The sequence below is a fragment of the Drosophila willistoni genome (genome assembly GCF_018902025.1).
Source record: "Drosophila willistoni isolate 14030-0811.24 chromosome 2L unlocalized genomic scaffold, UCI_dwil_1.1 Seg139, whole genome shotgun sequence".
Lineage (NCBI taxonomy): Eukaryota > Metazoa > Arthropoda > Insecta > Diptera > Drosophilidae > Drosophila > Drosophila willistoni.
The window spans coordinates 1,094,370-1,116,899 of record NW_025814046.1 but is presented as its reverse complement, the minus strand read 5'-3'; the positions used below and the strand labels follow the sequence as shown (position 1 = coordinate 1,116,899).

The window sequence follows — 22,530 nt, the reverse complement described above, 5'->3', positions numbered from 1 at the left end:
GGAGACTCTTCTCGTAAAGAGACTCTCCTAAAGAAGTGAAAACTGCTAACAATAAAATAAACTTATGAAACGAAAATGTAAAATTCCTCAATAACACATTAACACACTTTAAATACATAAATATTTAAGGAAACTGAAATCTGAGTGGCCCATCGCACAAACAGAAACCTCAAAAAAAAAAATTGCACATTTTTATAAAGAATATTTGAAATATTTCGTTTTTTTCGAAATTGCTGCTATTTTTTTCCATAACGAACTGAATCCCCAAACAAAATGGGAACAAACAGATGTACAAATGAGTACGACGCAAGCCAATGAGAGGGGGGAGAGAGGGAGGCAATGGCAGAAACAGAACCAGAAGGAGACGAATAAAATGGAAGAGTAAAAGAAGGGGGAAGAGGATGATGAAGAGGAGAAGAAGAGCAGCTCATGCCATGCTACGCCGAAGGAATGCAACGCAAAACAAAAGTCAATGGGAAACGGAGTGGTGTGTGGCATGCTGAGGCCAAAAGGGGGCGGGGCCCTGCAACATTCTAAATTACAAACATGCTATTTATTCGGTTGAGTCTTGTCTCATGTGTGTGTGTGTGTGTGTGTGTGTGTGTGTGTGCAGTAAGCAAAGAATTCTTTCCATAGCAAAGGGCAACAGAAAAAAATAGAGAAAAAACAAAACAGTCACAAAACATTGAGAATATAAAATGAAATATTTATTTTAGAACTAGAAATTAAATGCGGATGCATTTTGGTTTTATATAAAATGAAATTGGAACCGGACTCTTATGAAATGTAATATCATAGTTAATAGACAAATTTTGATGGGTAACTAAATAAAATGTTGGTAATTTTTGAAGCTACTTGGAAATGCTAGGAAAAATATTTGATGGCTTCCTTTGTTAAGGAATCTTTAGAATGTTCTCTTTAGAATAAATAAAATAGAAAGGCAAATGTTCTGTAATTGGAAAACAAAATTTAATCTATTTTTGCATATTTTATGGGTTTTAGATGGTTAACGATCTACATTAGAAATGATTTTGCGTTGTTTATATATATTAAAAAGAAGATATCGAATATATTATCCCCAATATATTGTATTTGAAGTCAAGTAACAATGCTTAGATTAATTCTAAAAGTCAGAATAATCAAACAACTTTTTTTTGGGTTCCAAAATGTTCAAAAACTTAGTCTTGCAAATGAAAATCGATTCTATATAAAGATATCCAAATCAAAGCAGTAAAAGAATGAAACTAAGTAGAAATTGCCCCCCAAAAGTAATATTTGAAACCAAACAGTTTTATGAAAGGACATTAAACTTAAGAGCGACACTAAACTTGCTCTTAAAATAGAATAATATAAAAACATAAGTATTTTTATTGTCGGGGAACTAAAATAGAAAAGAAATCATATCATTCGAGATGCCTAACTATGCAATTTATAGCACAACTTTATAACTCCAAAGTATGTTCACTTAATTTGAAAATAATTCCAGATCTGAGACATCAAAATTCTTAAAGTGTCTGTGCTATAAAAATTGTATAAAATCAAAAGGATCAAACAGATGCCTAATTTTTCACTTTATAACATGAAAGTTTTTGTTTTCAGTATTTTTAGATTATTAAAGTTATAACAAATGACAAAATATTAGTTTCTGTAAGGATTTCTTCCATCGTTATAGAATTTCAGTATCAAGAGGCTCAAACACGTAAGTAAAGATTACTTTTTCCTGCATTTCATGAAATTGAGACATAAACGGATCTATAAAATATTTTCGAAGAGAGTTCGATCTAAAAATCAAGATTTTTGGCTTGGCAATTTGAGTTAATACGAAGAATTATTGAGAGGAATTATTAAAGAGATAAAAGAAAGTTCAAAATTGTTCAAAATATTGACATTATGGAATCCCCGGACTAGCCACGTGGATACGTGGAAACATTTGTATTAAGTATCTGGATATGGTTTAACATCATACAAATGATAATCACAGTTTCTTATATTAATTTATAAGTCGCAATTTTAATTTTGATATTTAATTGCCAAAGAACTGATATATATTCAATCTAAAATTAACTCCAATTTAAATATTAACAATTGGAATCAAAGAACCCATTGAAATTTATATTATAAAAGAATTAAAGTCAATGTAAATTTCGATATTATGTACTTCCACTCACCTTATAGACATCGCCGTAAGTGCCAGATCCAATTTTCTGGATGAGTTCGTATTCATCTTGGGGATTCCGTCTGGATATATCGGAACTGAGCAAATTGGCATTATGATGGGTATGAGCGGAGGCCATGATGATGAAGATTATGGAAGATTATCTTCCTCTTCCTCCTCCTGGTGGTGCTGCTCCTCCTTTATGCGTTTTCCTTTTTTGTTTTGTTTTGATTTTATGTGTGTGTTTATTGTGATGTGTGTGTGTTTATGTGTGTGTGCGTCTGTGTGTGGAGGGGGATTTTCGATATATATTTCGATTCGGTTGTTGTTATTAATTATAATTATGATTATCGGCTAATTCAAACGGTAATCAAATGCATTTTGCACACACACACACTCACGCACTTCTCGCCCACACTTGCACACACACAGTTGCACCAATCACATTCACTCACACACACACAGTTGCGTAACGTAACAGAGAGATAACTCTATATAATCAGATATTTCATATATATATACACATATATATTTCACTATATACTATATATGTATGTAGATAAATCGAAATATTAACTCGCACTGGAATTGAATGGCAACAAATTTTAGATGACGCAGAGAAATCATTAAAGTGAGCAACGGCAGCAACAACAACAAAAAGAACCAGCGAAAAGAACAACAATAAAAAAAAACTGGAATTAAAAGGCAGTAACAACAACAACAACAACAACAGTGAAAGCGCCGACGAACGTAAGTGAAAGGGGGGAAGGAGGGTGGACGCTTAATGGGAAATGGAAGGGGGGGATAGTGGGGTGTTGTGGTGGGCGTGCAAATAAATTCTCTGCCGCGAGTTGGCATAAAACTATTTGTTGTTCTTGCTTCTTCTTCTTTTTATGCGGCTGATGTTTTTCTTTCTTTCTTTTTGGTTAATAATTATTAATTTTATTGGATTTTTATATCGTTATCGTCACACGATGCACACACTCACACACACGCGGAGAGAGATACACGCGCGACAACAAAAAACAAGGGCGACAAGGCGTGTCGCTTTGTAGCCCCTTGTCTCGTTGCCTGTCTGTTTCTTGTTGTTTTTGTTAGTGTTGTTGCTGCTGCTGCGTTTCGCTAAATAATTTTAATTCAATAGAAAACAACACACGCGCTCCAAGAATTTAAACAAAGGTGCACAATTCTTATTAAAAAAGCGAATTTATCGACAATCGACTACGCGACCGCACATCTGCTCACCTCGGAAACAAAAACAACACAAAAAAAAACGGTCAAATTTAAACATTCGACGAACAGCGAATACCCTTTCCGAACCATACCGAACTCCTTGCAACAACGTCGAACTCGAGCCCAAATTCGCTCACGCCGTAAAAAAAATTGAATGAAGAAAAATTGATATTCGCCTTGCAAAAGTGAACATTCGCCGTAACTTTTTGACCATTCGCCGCAACCACCCGAAGCCACATCAAACCATTTGAACCGCACCGAACATGTTCTCTTTGAAATCAAATTCGCCTCAAAAACATCAAATCATTCATATTCAAAGAAAAAATAGTGGATCAAATAGATGTTATGCCCGATATTTCTGTATCCCAGTATTTGAGCAATTTCAAAACAATTTTTATTACAAAAATTAAAAGCCGCTAAGCGTTTTTTTTAAGATTCTATATTATATTTATTAACTAAAAAACTCTAGTAGCTTAAAATATATAATTATCGCATAACGTTTTTCCTAATATGAGAACTTGTAAGATTTGTTTACCTCATACTGGGATTTTAAATTATAGTGGGATTTTTATAATGGTCAAACCTGTTGCCAATTTTTTTTTTTTTTTACCTGTGATTGGCTTTCTTCTGCAGAGTTTCTTTTAGGCCTGGCTTAAAGAATTAACTCAAAGAGACAAACGTAGGCAAAGTAGTGCAAAAAAATTTATGAAAATTAAAGGAAATTGAAAAGCAAATTGTTTGGAAATTATACGCAACGGTTAAAATGTAAAACTCGAAGGCGCTTAATTTGAAAAATTCAAATTAAAAGTAAGTGAAATTGGGAGTAAAAATGGGAGTATCACATAGATGGTAATTACTACGTGTACACCAATACAAATACACACAAGAAACGCACACACACACACACTCGTAGACCACTCTGATAACTGTAATTGAAGCCATCAAATGAGATTAAATACAACGATTTGTTGATCTTTTGGTTGGTTTCTTTTTGTTAGAAAATGCAGCATGGATCCATAGCCAATCGCCTACAAAAACAGGAAGCCCTGCCAAATGCGATTTCTGGGGTAGGTATTTCATTCCCTCCACTTAATGCGTCTTTTCTTAAACGTGACTCCACCTTTTTTTTTGGATTGTTAGCCCGATTCTGTCAATTGGACACCTTTGCATGAAGCCGTTGCCGCTGGAGATGATAAACGTGTGGAAGTCTTACTCTCCTCCAGCTCCAGTCATACAGATCGCTTGGCCAAGGAATCAAATCATGGCAATACAGCATTACATGAGGCGGCCAGTCGTGGTTTTAGCCGTTGTGTGAAACTAATTTGCGCCAAGCCACTGCAAACCAGCAAGGAAAAGTCCTCGTCCAACGGTGGTGGCAAGGTCAAGGCAAGGGTGGCAGCAACCACCATAGAAGCCCTACATAACAGCACATTGGGCATTATCAACAATGAGGGTTTGTCCGCTCTCCATTTGGCCGCTCAAAATGGTCATAATCAAAGCTCACGAGAGCTTTTGCTAGCTGGAGCCGATCCTGATGTTCAAAATAATGTGAGTTAACGAAAAATAGTGGTAGATCTTTCACGTTCACGGAAAATAGTGGTAGATCTTTAGGAAAGAATAAGGTTATGTCATGTTTTGTTATGATTTAGGCATATTCAGCAGTTTTTGTCGAAAGTAAATGGAAAAAAATTTCAAAAATTTGGTGTAAAAACTAAAAAGAATCCGGGCGGAGTCTGGGGACATTCCCAAATATCGGTTTTTCTATATTTCGGTAATTTTAATAACTCCACATACTGAAAAGCAAAAAATACTAAATCCATAATCCTTGATCTTCCAGTTAGAATGCAAAAAATTGTCTCTTCACTGCTTGATTGACTATATCAGATAGTTTAAAACGTGTTTAGAAATAGTACTAATCTTCTTGATTAAAAAACCTTTGTTTCAAAGTATTTTATATTGATCAAATTCTTTTAACAATTTCCAGTATGGCGATACACCATTACACACTGCCTGTCGATACGGACATGCTGGCGTTACCCGGATTCTACTTTCCGCCCTATGTGATCCAAATAAGACGAATCTGAATGGTGATACCGCCTTGCATATAACATCGGCCATGGGTAGACGAAAATTAACACGAATCCTATTGGAAGCCGATGCTCGTTTAAGTATAAAGAACGCCCAAGGCGATTGTCCTATGCATATAGCAATTAGGAAGAATTATCGTGAGATTATAGAGATACTCAATACACCACGTCGTATACGTAATCGCAAAGAGAAGCATTCCAAGGATGAAAAGGTAGATAGAAATGGAGAACGAGATAAAGATAGAGATAGTGTGGATAAAGGAATAAATTGGTCACCCTATGGATGTCATTATTTTCCCGATCCTCGAGCATTTCCCTCACCCAAATTGGAAACCCTACCCAAAGAACCTTTGCGTCCAGGAGAACAATACTATTTGGACTTGGCTGGGCATATACACAAGGGACAAGTCAGCGTGGGCAATACTTGCTATTGTGGTCCCTTCTTTCGGCACATTGAGAACAAATTGAATTGTAATCGCAAGAGTTTAAAGAAATACGTACACAAGACCAAAGAGCGGCTGGGACACAAGGTGCAAGCGTTGGCCATCAAGACAAACGATCAGATTGAGCAACTGACGCGTACAATGATTGAAGATCGCTTGAGATGTGAGAGTAAAAGGCAATATTTGAATGAGTTTCTAATGCGTGGCAATCCCCAGAGGCATTCCACATCATTCCATCACAATAGATCAACCCTGGAGAGGACTCTATCACGTTGTCGGAGTCTGGAACTATTGGAAAAGCACATGGAGAATCGTACAATGAAAAATTCGCGATCTGTTGATGGTCTCGAAGAGGAAGACGATGAGGATGATCAAAGTGTACCAGGAATTGGAGCAGCTGTCGAAGCGATTGTACATCGCACCGAAGAAGAAAGTGAGGATAATGAAACAGAGGAGGATGAGGAGGCAGAGCAGATATTAGCAGAAAATCCACTACCCATTTCCACACAAGATCTAGCAAATGATGAGCACTCAAAATTGGATGAATTGAAATTGGATTTCCTGAAAGTTTCCGAACGTTTAGGTGTCCTCTTAGAGAAGACCACGTTGATAATGGAACGGGATAGCGAGCAAGAGCAAAAGTTACCAATCTCATCACCACTCTCATCTCTGTCGCCTCCCTTCAAACCCAGTCCGGATCGCCCCGAATCCCTTAACCACCTGAGGGGGGAGGACAAGGAGAGTGATGAGTATACACATGTTCTGCGACGCTATCCCAACTCTAGTGAAACCTCGAATCCCTCGCAAAATAGTTGGGAAACCTGTACACCATCACCTAGATATTATCCACGTTTCGGACGCGGTGAGAATATGTTGAATTCTGTAATCAAGGCGCTACGCAAGGATGCGGAACTCAATCAAGAGCAAGAAGATGCCGTGAAGACCGCTGCACGCAATGAGAGCCTTGGCGAGCGTTTGGTTAACGATAAATTACTCTATAAAGAGGAGGCTAATCTGAAGAGGCAACCACTTTGCCTGGAGCAAGAGAATCTACGACATTTACCCATAATGTCGAATCTTTTCTATTCAAATCCTATACGGGAATACAATGAAGAATATGGCAACGAGGAAATGGAAATTCATGGAAACGGCGTGCTTGAAAATAAAGTTGAAATTCGAAATAGTGAGATCAAATGTTTGAAAAAGGCCAACAATTTTCATCCCATGCAAGCAAGTGCTAGTACTCCATCACCCACCTATAGTATACCCCATCGGACAGCTGGCCATCTTGCGCAGCAATCGCAATTTGGTTTACCTGTCATCCATGCCACCACACAGCAAATGCCACAAAATTTCGTGCCCAAAGATGCCTATTTCCATGAATTGCCGCATCGTCGCAAAATCATTTCGAATTCGGGCTATTTACCAAATCCACATCCGCCACCACAACCAAATGCAAATATCTTTAATCACCCGCATCCGCATCCGCATACCCAGGGACATTCGCAGCCGCAAGTTCTGGCAACGCAGCGACCCATAAATGAATACGTTAGTCTCAGTCGAAGTGCTCAACATTTGGCCGGATATGCTCCAAGTCCTCCCATGGCCTCCGCTGGCTCTTCGATGGCCTGGCAAAATCGTCCAGTTATTGGCGATTTGGATTTAGATGATATTGGCTTATATAGTAATAATGTATCCAGTCTGGTTTAAAAAACATTTCTAATTGTAAATAATTTATAACTAATTTATAAAACCCAGGTGAAATTTTCAAAAAATTCAATTTTTATAATCGAAAAATAATATTTAATTATATTTTCCATTTGACTAACTTACAAATTATATTATTTATTAAAAAAAAAGAACTCCCCAAGAAATTAACAAAATTGTTTAGCATTTTGTAAATATTTTACTATTATTTATTTAACATTATCCTTAAGATCAGATAACTTTTAAAATTTGAAGAAAATTTCACTAAACAATCTTAAACTTTTGGATTTTCATCAAAAAATTAAAACGAAATTTTTTAAAATATTTTTTACAATCTTTAATTGTATAAAAAGTTGAAATAACCGAGAAGTCCAAAAATAGCTAAAAATTCTCATTTTTTCTATTTATTAAAAAGCTGTCCAAAAAAAAACTAACAAAATTTTGTATTTTGTAAATAGTTGAAACTAATTTATTTAACATTAACTTTAAGAGATAAAAAATAATATTTGAAATATATTTACACTAGATAGATGTTAAAACAAATTATTCAAATAAAAATTCTAAAATTCCAAATTTTCAAGCAAAATAAAGTAAACAATTTTGAAAATGCTGAAATTTTTGTTTAATTTAAAAAACATGTTTGTAAATTTGTTCCCCGTTTTGTCATTTCATAAATTAGAATTTATGGAGTTTCTGATCTGAAAACTAAACTTAACCCTTTTACCCAATATTTGTTTTTTATTTTTGTAGGCAGTAAAGAAAAACAACTGTAAAATTTGTTTTGTTTTAACAGACTAAATGCAAATCGAAATAGATTTTCGATCAAATTGTTTTAATAATTATAATTAATGTTAATTTATGTGTAAATATCAGAATGTCAAATACATATACATAATAATAATATATATATATATTTATTGATAACAAATCCGTGTAATTTGGTGTATAATTTTTTTGTTTTTTTTGTTTGTTAAATAATGCGACTAAAACTGAACAGGAAATTGTAGAAAAAACATAACACATAAATTTGATTTATAAATATTCGACAAAGACAAAAAAGAAAATTACAGATGTATATAGTTTACATTAAGAGATAAATAGATAGGATAATAGAGAATTTCAAAAAGGGAGCATTTATCAATCAATCAATTAATCAATCTAGCAGCAATGATATCGATATCAATATGTAATTGTTGTTGTTTGTTGTTTTTGTTTACTCGATGTGTATATGTGTGTGTGTTTTTGTTGTGTGAGTTTTGTTGAATATAGCTTTAAAATCATCTGATCGATCATCTCTGCTACTTAAATTATCCAATCTTAATTATAATTCTTAAATTCTGAATAGTCATTATACAAATTACATAGAGCCAATTCATCATGTTCCCCATCATAACTAATTTAGAGAGTTTTTGTTTTCTTGCGAATTTAACGCTCTTCTCTTCTCTTCTTATTTGCATTTCATAATTACTTAAGCTAGTTTCTTTTTTTTTGTTTATTTATATCTATATATTTTTCGCGGGTTCTTGGCTGGTTTTTATCATATTATTTCTCTTAAATATTTTACTTTGTTGGTTGTTTTCTTTTCTTTTAACTAAACAATTTGTTGTAATAGAGTTTTTGTTTTTTTCTTTAAGGAGAAGGAGGAAGTAGTTAGGATAATATGAACTATGCTTTTTATGTTTCGTTTTTGGGGGATAATTCAGGTATAATCTCAAAGGGGATTGGTATCGGAGTCTTCGCGCTCTTGGATTGTGCTTATGCTTTGTTGCAAGGCATTCGGTGTTAGCCATTCTCTGCAATAAATAAAAAAACGACAACAATTAAACAAATTATACATATTTTATAAAAGATTCCAACTCACTTTGGCAAACATCTTTGTAGAAATGGCACACAGGAGCTAAAATGCGCTAAACGATTGACCCAGCTGGGTATTTCTTGGCCGCAAAGTATCTGCAGATGATTTGATAGTATAGTAAAATTGTTCGATATTCTTTATTTTTGTAATTTACCTGTGTTAAATTGCCCGAAAAATGATTGCAATTATTGTTCATCAAATGGTAACGATCGCCACGAAATTGATTACCCAATTCTTCAACAATTCGTCGGACTTCTTCATAGGTAAAATCGGTACAACCAATTTGTATGCTCTGACGAAATTGAAATTGGTCACCTAATTCATCATGATCACGTGGTGAGATTTCAAAGACTCCCGTAAACGGAAATGGATGGCCACCATATGCAAATTCAGTGCCAAATGCCTCAACGCCGGAATGAAATACGCCCAGACCAATGGATGTGGTGTACTCATTGATCCAGTACTATCGTAAAAAAAAGAAAGATAAAAAAACGTTTAATTACATTTATTTTGCTTGGAAATTTTACAAATAGACAACAACCGATTATCACAATAAAAAGTCTTATCAACATTGGTGACAAATCTGTTGTCTGTTTATCTTATCTCTAAAACTTTAGATATTTTAATGTTTTTACTATCAAGAAATTAAAAAAAGGTTTTTTTTTTTTGGCGAGAATTGTGATAATTTTACAAATGTCGATGCCTAATTGAAGATTTTTCATTAAAATTGCTACGATTTCCGTCGAATTTCTACGGTATTATAAGGAGTTTTCGAGAAAATTACAATAGTTTTATCTATTTTTACGTCCACATGAAATGTTTTCACAAATTTAGCCAAATTCGACGAATTTCTGCGCCTGAATTAGTATAAATAAATTAAATATCAATTAATGTAGGTGTAATGTTGGGTGAATAATGCACAAAGTCATTATTTGGTGACATTTCACGACGAAATGAAGTGTTTTCGTCTACATAACCATTATTACATGACATTTAGGGCTAAAATGGGAAGCTTTTGGCACATTTTTGGACTTTATGTCAAAATTTATACACATTTTTGACCATAATTTTACGAATTGCTTCGAATGGTTATGATTTTTATAAATTGACGAAACTTTTCAGGGATATGGCCATAACTGCACAATTTTGGATGCCAAAATGAAGAATTTCCATAGTTAACATTTTTAAACTTTTGGCAACAATAAACCAATTCCTAGTTAGAAAACAGATTTTAAATTAAGAAACAAGTCACTAAAAGCATCAGTCTCAAAGTTATAGACACTACCATTTGTTCAACAGCTGTTTTAAAAAAAAATCTACAATCTTTCGACTTCAATTGAAAGTTTTGCACTTAATTGACTGAAGAAAACATCTTAATCTTTAATTTAAACAATCATAGCATCTAAAGGGGTTCACAAAATTCTTGCAAAATGAGCTCATAAATTTTAACCGCAGAAGTTGAAATACAAATCACTTAAAGTCTAAAAATAAGTGGTTTTACTTTAATAAATGCTTATGATTGTTGATGCCAACAATCTGAACAGTAGGGAATAAATGGCGATCTATAATATATGAATGTTGTTTAAAAATATTAAAATAACATTCTCATCATTTCGCTCATTCAAAATTCGAAAATATTGACTAAAAAGTTAAGGATTTGCGTGCAAGCTAAGCGAATAAATTGCATTTGTCACGAAAGCAATAAAATATGCAAATTTCGATTCCGCCAAAAACTTCCGAGGAATTTGAAAGATTTTGGTCTTATGTTGCTTTTTTGGGGAGCTTACCATATCATAGACATTCAATATAACAGGCTCACGAGTACCCATATTTGCGGGCAGTAGCTCTTCATTACCAATTTCGTCTTTTGGTACACTTAGACAGCTTGGAAATGAAAGATTGCAGGGCAATCCGTTGGAGAACATTGAATTAAATGCGTCGTTTTGTGGGTGTTTAGGGTTGCCACTTCGTCTGCTTCACGCCGCCGCCTGCCTCCTTTTGTCTACAACAACAACAGTCTGTCAGAGAGAGTGAGAGAGATGCGAAATCGGAGATGAGAATAAGATGATAAACAAATTAAAACCACAAAAAACAAGCATATAAAATGCAATGCACACAAGTAAAGAATATAATTACACACAGACACACAATAACACACTGATGTGTGTGTGTGTCTTATGCAGTTACATTCGTACATATACCCTAACGCACGCACACATATGTAATTATATCCGTATGTTTGTATGCTCCCACATATGCATGTGTCATAGGGCCTAAAAAGAAAAACGAAAGGCAAACCACCGACTTTCCAAGCGCACTTACTCTGTTTTTCCGATTTCTTTGTTTTTGTTAATTATCCATAATCTTCCTTTTGGCTCTTGTCTCGTTTGCTCTTTCTGTGTGGGTGTAAACAAAACAAATGTTATAAACAATAAAAGCTGCAAAATTCTCGGCCAAACACCAGTGTTGTATAGCTACTAAATTATCGATACCAACGATTGTTTAGCGGGCTTACATGATATCGATAGATTCTAGCCATTGCCGATAGTCTAGTATTTTTTTTATACTATTTTAAAGTTGATTTACATGGAGCGCTATAACTATATATTTGTACGATCTGAAAGAATTACAGGAAAGTTACCTTACCTGCTGAAAGTTTGCCCTCAGTGGAACTACAATTCCGTAATATTTTTGGAAAATGGAGCCAATCTATAGGGCTTTTCGTTCTTGAACTTTTAGTCAGGTAATTCTATGAATATATATATATTTAAACATCTATATCTTTCTTAAGTCAGTTTTTATCTTTATTATAAACAGTTAGCTTACTTTGCCTTACATATTAAAACTTAAGCTATCTGTCCTTTCCAAAACTCCTCGTCCACTCTATCGCCTCAGCAGACTAGGCGATAGGAAATATATCTGCCTGCTGTCTCCGAGGCTCTTATAATCTTAACTACTTGTCCACGCTTCAGTCCAAAGTATCGGGCAACAGGGTCACCGGCCTGAATTCTCATCAACATGTTTTCCTTTAACTTATAACGACTCAACAGTTCTTGTTTCTCCTCGGCCGTCATTACCACATGCTCCGGCACCAGATCGTGTTCCGTAATGTTGATCAATAGCTCAGATTCCAGAAATTGTTCCAATATATACTTGGGGGCCATGTCCACTAGAGATTGTTTCGCCGAAGGCGTCATGCCGCCTTGGACAACAACAATGGCTCGATGAATATTCTCCTCTTGCATACGTGTGCAATAGGTTTTGATGGTCTTAATACCAATCTTGGGCTCCTCGGGGAAGAAGACGAACATCTGATCGGTGGGATCATCGTTGTGGGCCACCAGCACAATTAAATCGGAACGGGCCGGTCGCTTCTCGCTGGGCTTGTCTCCAAACATTTCCTTGAACTGCTCTAGCGTCTGATCCAACTCATCCTGGGTAACCAAATAGCCTCGATCATGACTCAACTGCATTATGGTCTTGCGTATGCGCCATAATTTATAAGTTTCGGCTTCATCATCCATGGTTTAGCAATGAAAATTCTAGAGCACGCGGAAAATTCAGACTTTTATTTAAAATTAGTGATGATAAATCACTCGATATAAGCGATTACCAGCGATGAGAAAAGAATCGATAAGTAAAGTTGTAGTAAATTATCGATTTAGCCCACTGGCGCTCCTAGTTCGTTGTTGTCGCAGCAATCAGCTTTTGGCAGCTTGCACTTGAGCGGTTACTTTTGGGATTTGAATTTTTCATTTTCATAGCACATTTTGAAATGGGTTTGAGTTGAAAGGTCTCTACTCTCACGTTTCGTTTTTTTTTTTTGGTTCTGCCGCATAATGAACTTGTTGACTGGCACTCATGTTATTTACTTTCTTTTTTTTTACACTGTTCGTTCTTAATATTTTACGTGTAACATTCAATTATTGACGCTAAAAGGCAGACTCTAGTCCTAGAGAAATAATGTTAATATATATTCTTGTATATTCCGTTGTCTGCATGCCTGAAACTAAAAATGTCGTTAATATTTACCCCGCTATGGATGGAAGGGTGTTAGTGGAGGATGCGGGGGGTGGTGGTTGCGCGGTGTCTAAGCACAATTATTTGAAACATCATCGTCTATGACTTTCTATTTGAAGGGGAAATGGCGGCATCTCACGTAGCACCAGCGCGTCAATGACTTGACTGACAGTTTATTTAATAGAAAAATTTTGCGGAAAAAAAAACAGCACACAACACAAACACACACACACACACATTTTCTCTTATGCTTTTCTACTAGTTTTTACCACAATTTGACAAAACATAATAAATGGAAAGCAAACCATATGCTACAAAGGGAGTGGGAAAGAGATACGAAGAGTGGCCAAGAGGAGGGAGATACACAGAGCAAAAAAAAAGGCAAAAAGAGAAAATTGTAAATCTAATAAAAATCCACTTTGTGCAAGTATGAAAAATGAACGATGAATTTCATTATAAATGCAAAAATATTGCAGCTAAAAGAGATAAAAGCGAATGCTGGACATCATGCCACGCCCCCTCCCTCACCACCCACCATTCGCGACCACCATCCCTCTCTCTCTCTCTCTCGCTCACTCTTTCGCTTTATATTCGTGCTAGTAAATCTGATCAAAATCATCGAAGCGCATAGCAAGTGGTAGGATAAAGACCAGATAAAGAGAAAAGTAGGAGAAGGTGGGGAAACAAACATTGAAGGACCGACCCCAACATAAGGATGAGCAGGATGAGGTTGCACCATGGTGCAGCGAAAAAGTTTTAGTTTAGTTTAACGCTAAGCTGTTGATAACATTTCACCATGATGATGCCGATGCCAATGCCGATGCTGCTCTTGATGATGATGCTTCTGGTTGATGCCGCCGCATTAACCGCTGTGATAATGTTTGGTATGCCATGTCCTGCGCTCAGGTAAACGCCAATTGCCAAGGACAAAAAAACAGAAAACGAGTACCTCCATGCCAAAGGCGGCAGCAGCAGCAGCAGCATCATCATCCAACAACCATTCTCTTATCCTCACACTCTTTTCCCCTCAACATTGTCGTCGTCGCATCGACATCCTTCTGTGCGTGCGCTGCATTTTCCTTGAGAAAATTTTTACCTGGGCAAATGGAATTTATATGCTTCTTAACTCACTTATTTTTCTTTCTCCTTTTTTGTCTTTTTGTCGTCGACCTTTCTTTTCTGTGTGTTTTTTTTTTTTTTGGTTTCGGTTAGGAATTTTTATAATTATTTGCATAATGACTTTCTTGACGTGCAGATGAAGGCCAATGACACAGAAATTTCATGCAGATTTTCCATATGGAACATTCTCTTCTCTCACATTTAACTGTAAAGTGTTTTAAATTTGTCCACAAAACGAAAATTATACAAAATGAAATTTAGACATTTTTTTAATTTTTTTAATTACCTGCAAAAGTAAAACATTTCTTGAAGTTAAGTAATATATCGAACTTATTTTTGAGTTGATCAGAAACTTGAAAAATGTTGCAAATGTTGGTCAAGCCAATGTACGAAATAACAAATTATTTCTTAAGATCGTCGTCAAAGTTTAGACAGAAAAATTATAAATTTTAAGAAAATATGATGAATAATATTTCCTTAAATTTTGTATGGCTCTAACTCTAACTATAATTTATATGAACCATAATTGAGTCTGTAATATGTAAATTGTTTTTAATATTTTACAATTATGAATATAATAATGTCAATTTCTCGATTGCTCATTGCATACTTTAGGGGGGGAAAGTTTCACTATTTGACTTTTCCGTCGCATCGATTGATTTTTTGGGCTTTTGACTGATTTTCAATCGATGATCTTAGTTTCTGGAATTTTTATGTTTAAGAAATTAAAATTTAAAAATGATTTTCTTTCACAGTAACAATTTTTAAATGAATGATTTAATTTATTTGTTGTTGGAAAATCTACTAATTGTTTATACTTATGTTTCACTATATATATAAAGAGACTAATTTTTGCTATGATCCAAAGGTTTTATTTGGAAAATTCTTATGCAATTTTCCCATTAAAATAGTCAAAGATCTCGAAAAGTTTTAACACAATAATAAATAGCCTAAAATCAAGCATTAAAAATGGAATTGACAATAAGAAGTTAAAATTATGTTGACTTCGCGTTAATGTGAACTTTTGGGAGTAGATTGAAGCAAATTGTTTAACCTTATGAAATTGAAGATTCGTTTCCTGATTGGGCCTTTGGGTGGCTCACTTTAAGATCACAATGTCCTTCAATGTGCTAACAAGGCGAAATGGAAAATGAAGTTGCTTGACTCTTGGTTTCCTTTTATAGAAGTTCTACACTATTTTATCATTTTAGCAAGTTGCACGGCCTGATTTCTTCTTCTTCCTCTTCTTTTACATACATCTTTCGTTGTGTCATCCATCGTGTTCTTGTTCTTTGGTTTTGCTGCTTGTACTTTTTTTTTTTTGTTTTTTTCGTTTTTGCCTACAAATAATTGTATTAAAATTGGAATTTTTCAATTTGAGAAACGTCTTGGCAGAGCCAGACGACAGCAGGAGCAGGACATGTGTGACAGCCAACCGACGGAGTGGAGTTTGTCCGGAGTTGGTTAAATGCAATACCAAAAAAAAAAAAAAAAACCGAAGGAAACCCGCCCGAGAAGGAAAGTCAGAGACTGAGGCAGAAACTGAGGTTGAGGGAGGGAGAAGAGTGAATGAAGTTGTGTGGCATACGCATTGTTTGGACTGTGGAGACAAAACCCAGCCACGAGACACCAGCGAGACACGATGACTTCCCATGTGAATGTCTGAGCTGGTGCCGGGTTTCAGCTCCTATCCCCCCGATTCGCCCCGCAGTTGCGTTGCGTCTTCTCGACATTCTTTAGCTTTGCGCAATTGTTTGATAATGACACTGACATGATGCTGTGCTCTGTGTGTCTGCACTGACAACTAGGCAAGAGAGAGCAAAAACCGCCGAGTCCAACAGAATTATATATACTACTATATACATATATATTTGGGGAATTATTTGTAATGTCTTTCTGCCTTTGGCAAATTTTGTGTCTACTTCCTGGTCTTGGTACTGGTCCCTTGTCCCTGGTCCCTGTTTTTGGTCCTCTTCCTCGGTTTCGTCTTGATCTCATTTCGCTCAGTTTTCGTCGTTTACGTTTCTCGTTTTTTTTTTTGGTGGTGGTCTCTAAATTAAGTTTTAAGCAACATGTCTGCAAAAATCATGCCCCAGGACAACGGCCTAAGCAAAACCAAAAACCTACCTACTGCCATTGTCCCTCTTTTGCCCAGCTCTAAGCAATTGTTGTAGGCCAGCTTGCTTTCTACCTCCCTCTCTTGTCCCTTTCACCAATTGCTGTTAGTGGCAGTTGTTGGGCCTTTTTTTCCGGCTCTTTTTTTTCTATATACCCTTGAATAGTGCAGCATTTTGGACCATTAAAATGTGACCCAATATATCGAAACTTTTCAAGATCGACGAATAAAAAATAGTTGTATACTTTATTTACAAGCTCCAATTGTTACAGTTTTCTTTGTCTATCTACAGTTTTTTTCTTTACAAAAGCTTGAATTGAAAATATCAAAATTGTTTTGCATTCAAACTTACCTAATTTCCAGTTGAAGGGATCATAAAGCTATAGATTCTTTTAATATTACAACGTTTTGGTAAATGTTTGATTCTTATTACAATACTAAGGCTCTTCATTTTATTGAACAAAAGATATTGGACTTTACACTTTATATGACTTACTGAAACTTTTTCTGTTTTATATATTATTTGCAAAAGAAATAAATAAGAAAAGTACCTTAATAAAATGAAGAACTAGTTACAAATTGAAATCGAAAGACTACGTATTTTACGGATGATTAGGCAGGTTAAAGTGATATTAATATTGTGTTACACCTAAAATCGTTTGGGAAAGAAATCTTTACTCTTGACTAATTACATTTTTATTTATAAGAAGAAATGAGTAAATAAAAATTAATAAGAAATGATGAGTAAACTTTCGAAACAACTAAAAATTACCTATTACAGAAGAAATAATTCGGTTAGGAAGATGAATATGGTTGCAGTTAATAACTGAAAAGAAAATCAAAACATTCAAAAATATTGGTAAAAAAACTACTAACATCTACAACAAAAATGAACGATTAAAAAGTTGTTGTTTTATAGTTTGGGTATATTTGTTCAATATTATATAAAAAATATTTTGTATCTTCAATCTAAAGAGCTGCAAGAAAGAGCAGAAAGTAAAATGTTCTCTTTTACCCAAAGGTTTTATATTTTTAGATCATCAAAGCGCTTTCTGAAGTACATATTTATTGAAAAACCTTTCCATTTTCAACTTAAACTCTCTTACTAGCTCATAAAGTAATGCCGATCCGTTAATTTTACCCATCAAGCTAAATGTTGACCAGCTAAAAAGTAATCCTTGCAAGGTTAAACTAAACCTCTTTCCAGCTCCTTTTCGATAGTTTCCTAACAGCTTCAGATAAGTTAAAATTTTAAAATTAAGTTAAAATTGACCTTTATAAGGCAAAATTAATTAAAAACTTCACCATTAGATTTGAATTGCAGTGCAATCCTGTCTTCATTTTTGCATATTTATACAGGGTATAAATTACTTCGCTGTTAGCCTAGACATCTAGAGTTGTTCCTCTAGTATTTTTCTTCCTGTTTTTTGTATTTCTATTTGAAGAATGAAGATTGTGTTTTGTGTGTGTTTGCTGCAGTGGTCTTTTCTTATACTCGCTGGCCGTGCAGCAGTTCCCCTTAGCAGTTCCTTGAGGAGCTGCTCCAGCTTCCTATACCCCATACCCCAAACCTCGCTATGCCATTCCATTCCATTCCCATTCCCGTTCCCCTTCCTTTTTTTTCTCATACCGTCTTGGTGCCTCTTGGTTTGCTAGTGATTTCGTTTTATTGTATTTCACTTGCCGTGGCTGCTATTTACACTGGCTGGCAGTCAACAGTCGTTGCCGTTGTCGTTGGCATCGTCGTCGGCAGTTGCTTTTCTGCTTTAGCCTATGCCTATTTATATAAGGACTTCTCCAGGACTCTAGGAATCGGGAGTCGGAACTTGCTCGCTCTCTTTCTCTATTTCACTCTGAAATTTGTTTGTATGTGTATTTGTCTTTTAGTTTATTGTGATGCTGCTGCAACTTGCTTTTGTATTTGCGCTTCATTGAGGCAAGAGAATTCAATTTTCAAAAAAAAAAAGAAAAGGAAAACAAGAAAAAAAACTGATGGAAAAGAAAGAAAAAAGCCAAATCCATCCATCCATTCACATCCTTATTTTCTCTCCACTCGAGTCCCTGGCATAGATATGCAGTTGATCGACTAATGCCAACTAATTAATGTTAAGTATACGCCACGTTGGGCAAACAGCAGCCAACGACTTAATACAAGGATACAAGGTAGTTAATTAAAATCATTCATCTACCTTTGTCTCTCCCCCCCCTCTCATCTTCAGCTCATTGCCATAGCCAGACAAATCAAATATTTTGCCATTAAATTTAAGATAGAAAAAAACTAATGAAAAAAGATGAATAAAATTTGATTTTAATGGTTAGTTCGTTTAAATATCCTTTATTGTCTGCCTAAAGTCATCAATTAGCTGCTTTACGGCCACACCGCAGCCGACGGTTCCAAATATAATGCCAATCACTATTAACACTATATCGCGTATCAATTTCCATTTGAATTTGCCATAGCCAGTGCTATAATTGAGAAACAAATCAATGAGGGCCGGACATAGTAAATTCAGATTACTCAAAGAGAAGGCCCCCTCCAGTTCGGTTAAGGCCGCCAAATTGGGTACACCAATAGCCACCAGACCTAAAAATGAATATATATAAATTGTGTTTACCTTTTTTTTACCATTGTATTGTTTACCTGTTAGACCCAAAAAGCAAATGCGCACTATGTACTCGCAGAGATGATGACATTTACTGTGTTCTGTGCCAGATGCATAATCACTAAAGATCACAGTCATGACTACAAAGCCATTTAGCGGATAACTCAGAAATATTCCCAATGCAATCACAATTTTTACAAACTGTGAGAGTCTTAAAAAAATAGAGAGAAAGATTATTATACAGAAAAAGGTAACATGTAAAAGAAAGAGGATTTGAAAAGGAATTCTTAGTACTATTATTCGAAAGACTATGCATAAAAGATTATGCATAAATCTTAAAGTTGAATGCTATGTTTTTTGTTTATTACTTTATTAAGTTGTAATTCTCATATAGTTCTGATACTAGATTGACATTACAATTCTAATGTGCCTAAGTCTACTGAAAAGGGAACTTGGCAGTTCACCAAAAATTGCTAAACAGGAAACGTGCGTTTCGATCAAACGATCTAATGAGAATATTAAAGAAGCACAGATATCTGATATATTCATACAAGCAAAATTAGTTTACATTTGGAAAAAACTAGGTAAAAATGCTTTATATTACAAAAGATCAACTATGTGCACTATATAATTCACCATAAAGCTATCAAAAACAAAAAGCATATACAAACCAATCTACCCTATATGACATGAAAAAATCATAAAAAAAACATTAAAATACAATTTTCTTTTGAATGATTATGTTCAATATTTAAACCAGGTTTGATAATATATATATGACTAATCATGTGACTGTCTGTATGCCAAAAAAAAAACTTACTAAAACTATTCTACTATTACCGACCCAAGCATTTTATAGAATTTCTGATCGCAAACGAATCTTTTTTGAACCCATTTTCTGGTTATTTGTCCGAAAAAAATGGTAGCCTAGCCACAACTCCTCTTGATGCGGTTAATCCCCTTCCTTTTATTCAATTTTGACTCCTTTTTGAGTCATATTTTTCGTCATAAACGGCTAGTTCTATTGATTAATGGTACGCGACTTGGTTTGAAGTCATATTTTGTATTAAATGTGACTCGTTTTAGAGTCACATTTTGAATAGTGCTACAGTCGTAAAAAAACACAATTTGATTCAAGAAGAAGGCTTAGGATAAACTCTTCAGGCTTATTTCTGTTCAAACAACCTTCCAAATGCTTGATGGCTCACACTTAACTACAAAACACGACATTTTAAGGTAGCATACTACTTTAAATAAATTTAAGTAAAAAAGGATGTAAGGAAACGAATAAATTAGTATTTTCTCTTGGATGTTTTTGTAATAAAATGATGTTTGACTACTATTAGAAAGAGCTTTTAGATGTAAGTGCAGATGACATACAACGTTTTCTATAAGCCCAGAAGTTATCTTATCCTACTCACATTTCATTTCTGGGTATATTGAGGGTAATGCTGGCCTCGACTCTATCACCATAACGCCAATAGCCCATGATGCCGAAAAAGGTATTCGATAGCAATATGAAGAATACAGCCAAATTGAGGACACCACAAAAGCCCAAATAGCTCTGTGGTTGAGCCATATTGGCCTCCACCACAATCATCTAGAAATAAAATAGGAATTAATATTTAATATATGCAACTTATCTATATCAAGTTAAAACTTACCGATCCCACGGCTGTCAGGGAGAAGGCAGCTATGCCAAAGAATATAATCCAATTCTCTGGCTCTTTGGCTAGATGTCTTGTACTCGGATCGGGTAAGCCACGAAAGAGATAATACATAATGACTGCGAAACCCACATAGAGTAGACAATTCGAGGCCAAATTCAAGGGGACCAAATACTTTAAACGTCTTATCATAAAGATGGGCAATAATAAAATGCAAGCCACAAGCACATAATAGCGTTCATTAAAATCCTGCCAATAATGATCACCGATTTCCTTAAAATTCTTAGCCACAAATACCAAATAAATGGTACATAAACCAAATTGCCCAATTACCAGAATACAACTAGTAAACAGACCAGCGACATAGCCAAAGCAACGTACACAATTTGGACCCACTTCGTAGGCAATTTGAACGGCTTCTGGCATCGAGACCTGAGGAACTTTACGACGTCGGCAACATTCCGTCATGCCAGAGATCTAAAAATAAAATGGGATGGAATATTTTATGATAGCTGCAAAGAGAATTGTTTGGCAAAGACTTACACACCAGCAAATGTATGGAATAGGTCAGCAGGATCATTAGCAATATGGACATGACGGTACCCACAGCGATTCCCGCATTACGATATGCCAATGGCATGGCCAATATTCCAGTACCAATTACACATTTAAGCAGCGAAACGAAAGCATCAAAGTTACTAAAAAGAATAAATGAATGAATTAGTTTTAATCTTTTACTTGGTTTCCTTTTGGAACTTACGTCAATGGCACTTCGATGGTACGTTTCTCATAAGGATTGTATATATAAAGCGAATGCTTCGAGGCCTGACTGTAGTAAGAAAAATACATATATTTAAATTTTTGGTTTATGCAAAATTTTAGTTCGTTTCCAACTCACGCCTCAGTCAGCTGCGGTTCATGTTGCACATTGTCCTGCCGTCCAGGAGATGCCATACCCATTCGCCAAAAACAACAACAAAAAAGACCCACACAATTGTTTTTCTACAATTTTGACATTAATTTCAAGTTAGTCTCGAATGTGTCTGTGTGTGTGTGTGTGTATGCTGTGTGTCTTTTATCTTTTATCGTTTTGCAGCTGCGCACATTCAATTCACTTAAAACTAAATCGCTCCAAACGGGGGCACATGCGCGTTGCCCATTATCATAATAAGTGAAACTTATTACCTACTTTGCCAGTGTTTCGCATAAAATGCAGAAACTATGCGCGGAGAAGCAACTTTGCTCGATTTGGCCGTTTGTGTAAAAGGACAATTTGCCAATGCCTTTGGTTACCCGTACAGTAATAATATGCTAAAGTGAAAAACTCTTAAAAAGATGATAAATTTTCGATAAACTTATTGTCAATGTTTTGGTTTATCGATATGATCTTTTTCAAGATCTTTATTGGTGAACTTGTTTGGTGCATCTATTCTGTAGGAAAGTTTGTTTCTTAACTCAAAAACTTATTACTAAAATTATTTTTGAAATTAACTATGTCTCAAATTATTATTATTTCTTATTTTTC

At 35.2% G+C, this 22,530-nt stretch overlaps 5 protein-coding genes across 9 annotated transcripts in view; 1 reads left to right on the top strand and 4 right to left on the bottom strand.

Moving 5' to 3' along the window:
- Positions 1 to 2,737, bottom strand: part of LOC6638235 (mitogen-activated protein kinase kinase kinase kinase 5) — a 66,271-nt gene extending 63,534 nt beyond the window's left edge. For both annotated transcript variants that reach the window (XM_023175923.2, XM_023175926.2), the window contains exon 1: positions 2,169 to 2,737. In XM_023175923.2, coding sequence (XP_023031691.1) covers positions 2,169 to 2,294 — 126 coding nt within the window. In that variant the 5' untranslated portion in view covers positions 2,295 to 2,737. The remainder of the gene's footprint in view (positions 1 to 2,168) is intronic.
- A 1,273-nt stretch (positions 2,738 to 4,010) lies between these two features.
- Positions 4,011 to 7,695, top strand: LOC6638236. 2 transcript variants are annotated; one of them, XM_047009464.1, is made up of 4 exons: positions 4,011 to 4,195; positions 4,387 to 4,455; positions 4,529 to 4,936; positions 5,373 to 7,695. In XM_047009464.1, the coding sequence occupies exons 2-4, from the start codon at positions 4,390 to 4,392 to the stop codon at positions 7,626 to 7,628; spliced, it is 2,730 nt and encodes a 909-aa protein (XP_046865420.1). In that variant the 5' UTR covers positions 4,011 to 4,195; positions 4,387 to 4,389; the 3' UTR covers positions 7,629 to 7,695. The 2 variants fall into 2 exon arrangements, with proteins under 2 accessions (XP_046865420.1, XP_002061522.1); XM_002061486.3 differs by lacking the exon at positions 4,011 to 4,195 and having other exon boundaries at positions 4,245 to 4,455.
- An 818-nt stretch (positions 7,696 to 8,513) lies between these two features.
- LOC6638218 (deubiquitinase DESI2) lies at positions 8,514 to 11,964 on the bottom strand. Its single transcript, XM_002061487.4, has 5 exons — positions 11,803 to 11,964; positions 11,268 to 11,498; positions 9,635 to 9,943; positions 9,487 to 9,575; positions 8,514 to 9,418 (listed from the first exon to the last, which is right to left on the bottom strand). Exons 2-5 carry the CDS (start codon positions 11,403 to 11,405, stop codon positions 9,337 to 9,339), a joined length of 618 nt encoding a protein of 205 aa, XP_002061523.1. The 5' UTR covers positions 11,406 to 11,498; positions 11,803 to 11,964; the 3' UTR covers positions 8,514 to 9,336.
- Positions 11,965 to 12,262: 298 nt separating this feature from the next.
- Positions 12,263 to 13,072, bottom strand: LOC6638219 (DNA-directed RNA polymerases I, II, and III subunit RPABC1). The gene has a single exon (XM_002061488.4). The coding sequence runs from the start codon at positions 13,002 to 13,004 to the stop codon at positions 12,372 to 12,374; it is 633 nt and encodes a 210-aa protein (XP_002061524.1). The 5' UTR covers positions 13,005 to 13,072; the 3' UTR covers positions 12,263 to 12,371.
- Positions 13,073 to 19,054: 5,982 nt separating this feature from the next.
- Positions 19,055 to 22,084, bottom strand: LOC6638220 (glutamate transporter polyphemus). Of its 3 annotated transcripts, XM_047009535.1 has the most exons (8): positions 21,904 to 22,084; positions 21,766 to 21,834; positions 21,553 to 21,703; positions 21,339 to 21,482; positions 21,003 to 21,254; positions 20,760 to 20,938; positions 19,377 to 19,549; positions 19,055 to 19,319 (listed from the first exon to the last, which is right to left on the bottom strand). In XM_047009535.1, exons 1-8 carry the CDS (start codon positions 21,963 to 21,965, stop codon positions 19,060 to 19,062), a joined length of 1,290 nt encoding a protein of 429 aa, XP_046865491.1. In that variant the 5' UTR covers positions 21,966 to 22,084; the 3' UTR covers positions 19,055 to 19,059. The 3 variants fall into 3 exon arrangements, with proteins under 3 accessions (XP_046865491.1, XP_002061525.2, XP_046865492.1); XM_002061489.3 differs by having other exon boundaries at positions 21,003 to 21,482; XM_047009536.1 differs by lacking the exons at positions 21,766 to 21,834; positions 21,904 to 22,084 and having other exon boundaries at positions 21,003 to 21,482; positions 21,549 to 21,615.
- Between the last annotated feature and the right edge of the window lie 446 nt (positions 22,085 to 22,530).

Excerpts from the sequence above, each read along its gene's own strand:
- LOC6638220 (XM_002061489.3), bottom strand. The coding sequence starts at position 21,965 with ATGGGTATGGCATCTCCTGGACGGCAGGACAATGTGCAACATGAACCG. Across the intron at positions 21,835-21,903 it reads GAACCGCAGCTGACTGAGGC|TCAGGCCTCGAAGCATTCGC; the intron begins GTGAGTTGGAAA and ends TTCTTACTACAG. Across the intron at positions 19,320-19,376 it reads TTGCTTTTTGGGTCTAACAG|GTCTGGTGGCTATTGGTGTA; the intron begins GTAAACAATACA and ends ATTCATTTTTAG.
- LOC6638219 (XM_002061488.4), bottom strand. The coding sequence starts at position 13,004 with ATGGATGATGAAGCCGAAACTTATAAATTATGGCGCATACGCAAGACC.
- LOC6638236 (XM_047009464.1), top strand. The coding sequence starts at position 4,390 with ATGCAGCATGGATCCATAGCCAATCGCCTACAAAAACAGGAAGCCCTG. Across the intron at positions 4,456-4,528 it reads TGCCAAATGCGATTTCTGGG|CCCGATTCTGTCAATTGGAC; the intron begins GTAGGTATTTCA and ends TTGGATTGTTAG. Across the intron at positions 4,937-5,372 it reads ATCCTGATGTTCAAAATAAT|TATGGCGATACACCATTACA; the intron begins GTGAGTTAACGA and ends AACAATTTCCAG.
- LOC6638218 (XM_002061487.4), bottom strand. The coding sequence starts at position 11,405 with ATGTTCTCCAACGGATTGCCCTGCAATCTTTCATTTCCAAGCTGTCTA. Across the intron at positions 9,944-11,267 it reads TATTGAATGTCTATGATATG|TACTGGATCAATGAGTACAC; the intron begins GTAAGCTCCCCA and ends TTTTTACGATAG. Across the intron at positions 9,576-9,634 it reads TTTCGGGCAATTTAACACAG|ATACTTTGCGGCCAAGAAAT; the intron begins GTAAATTACAAA and ends AATCATCTGCAG.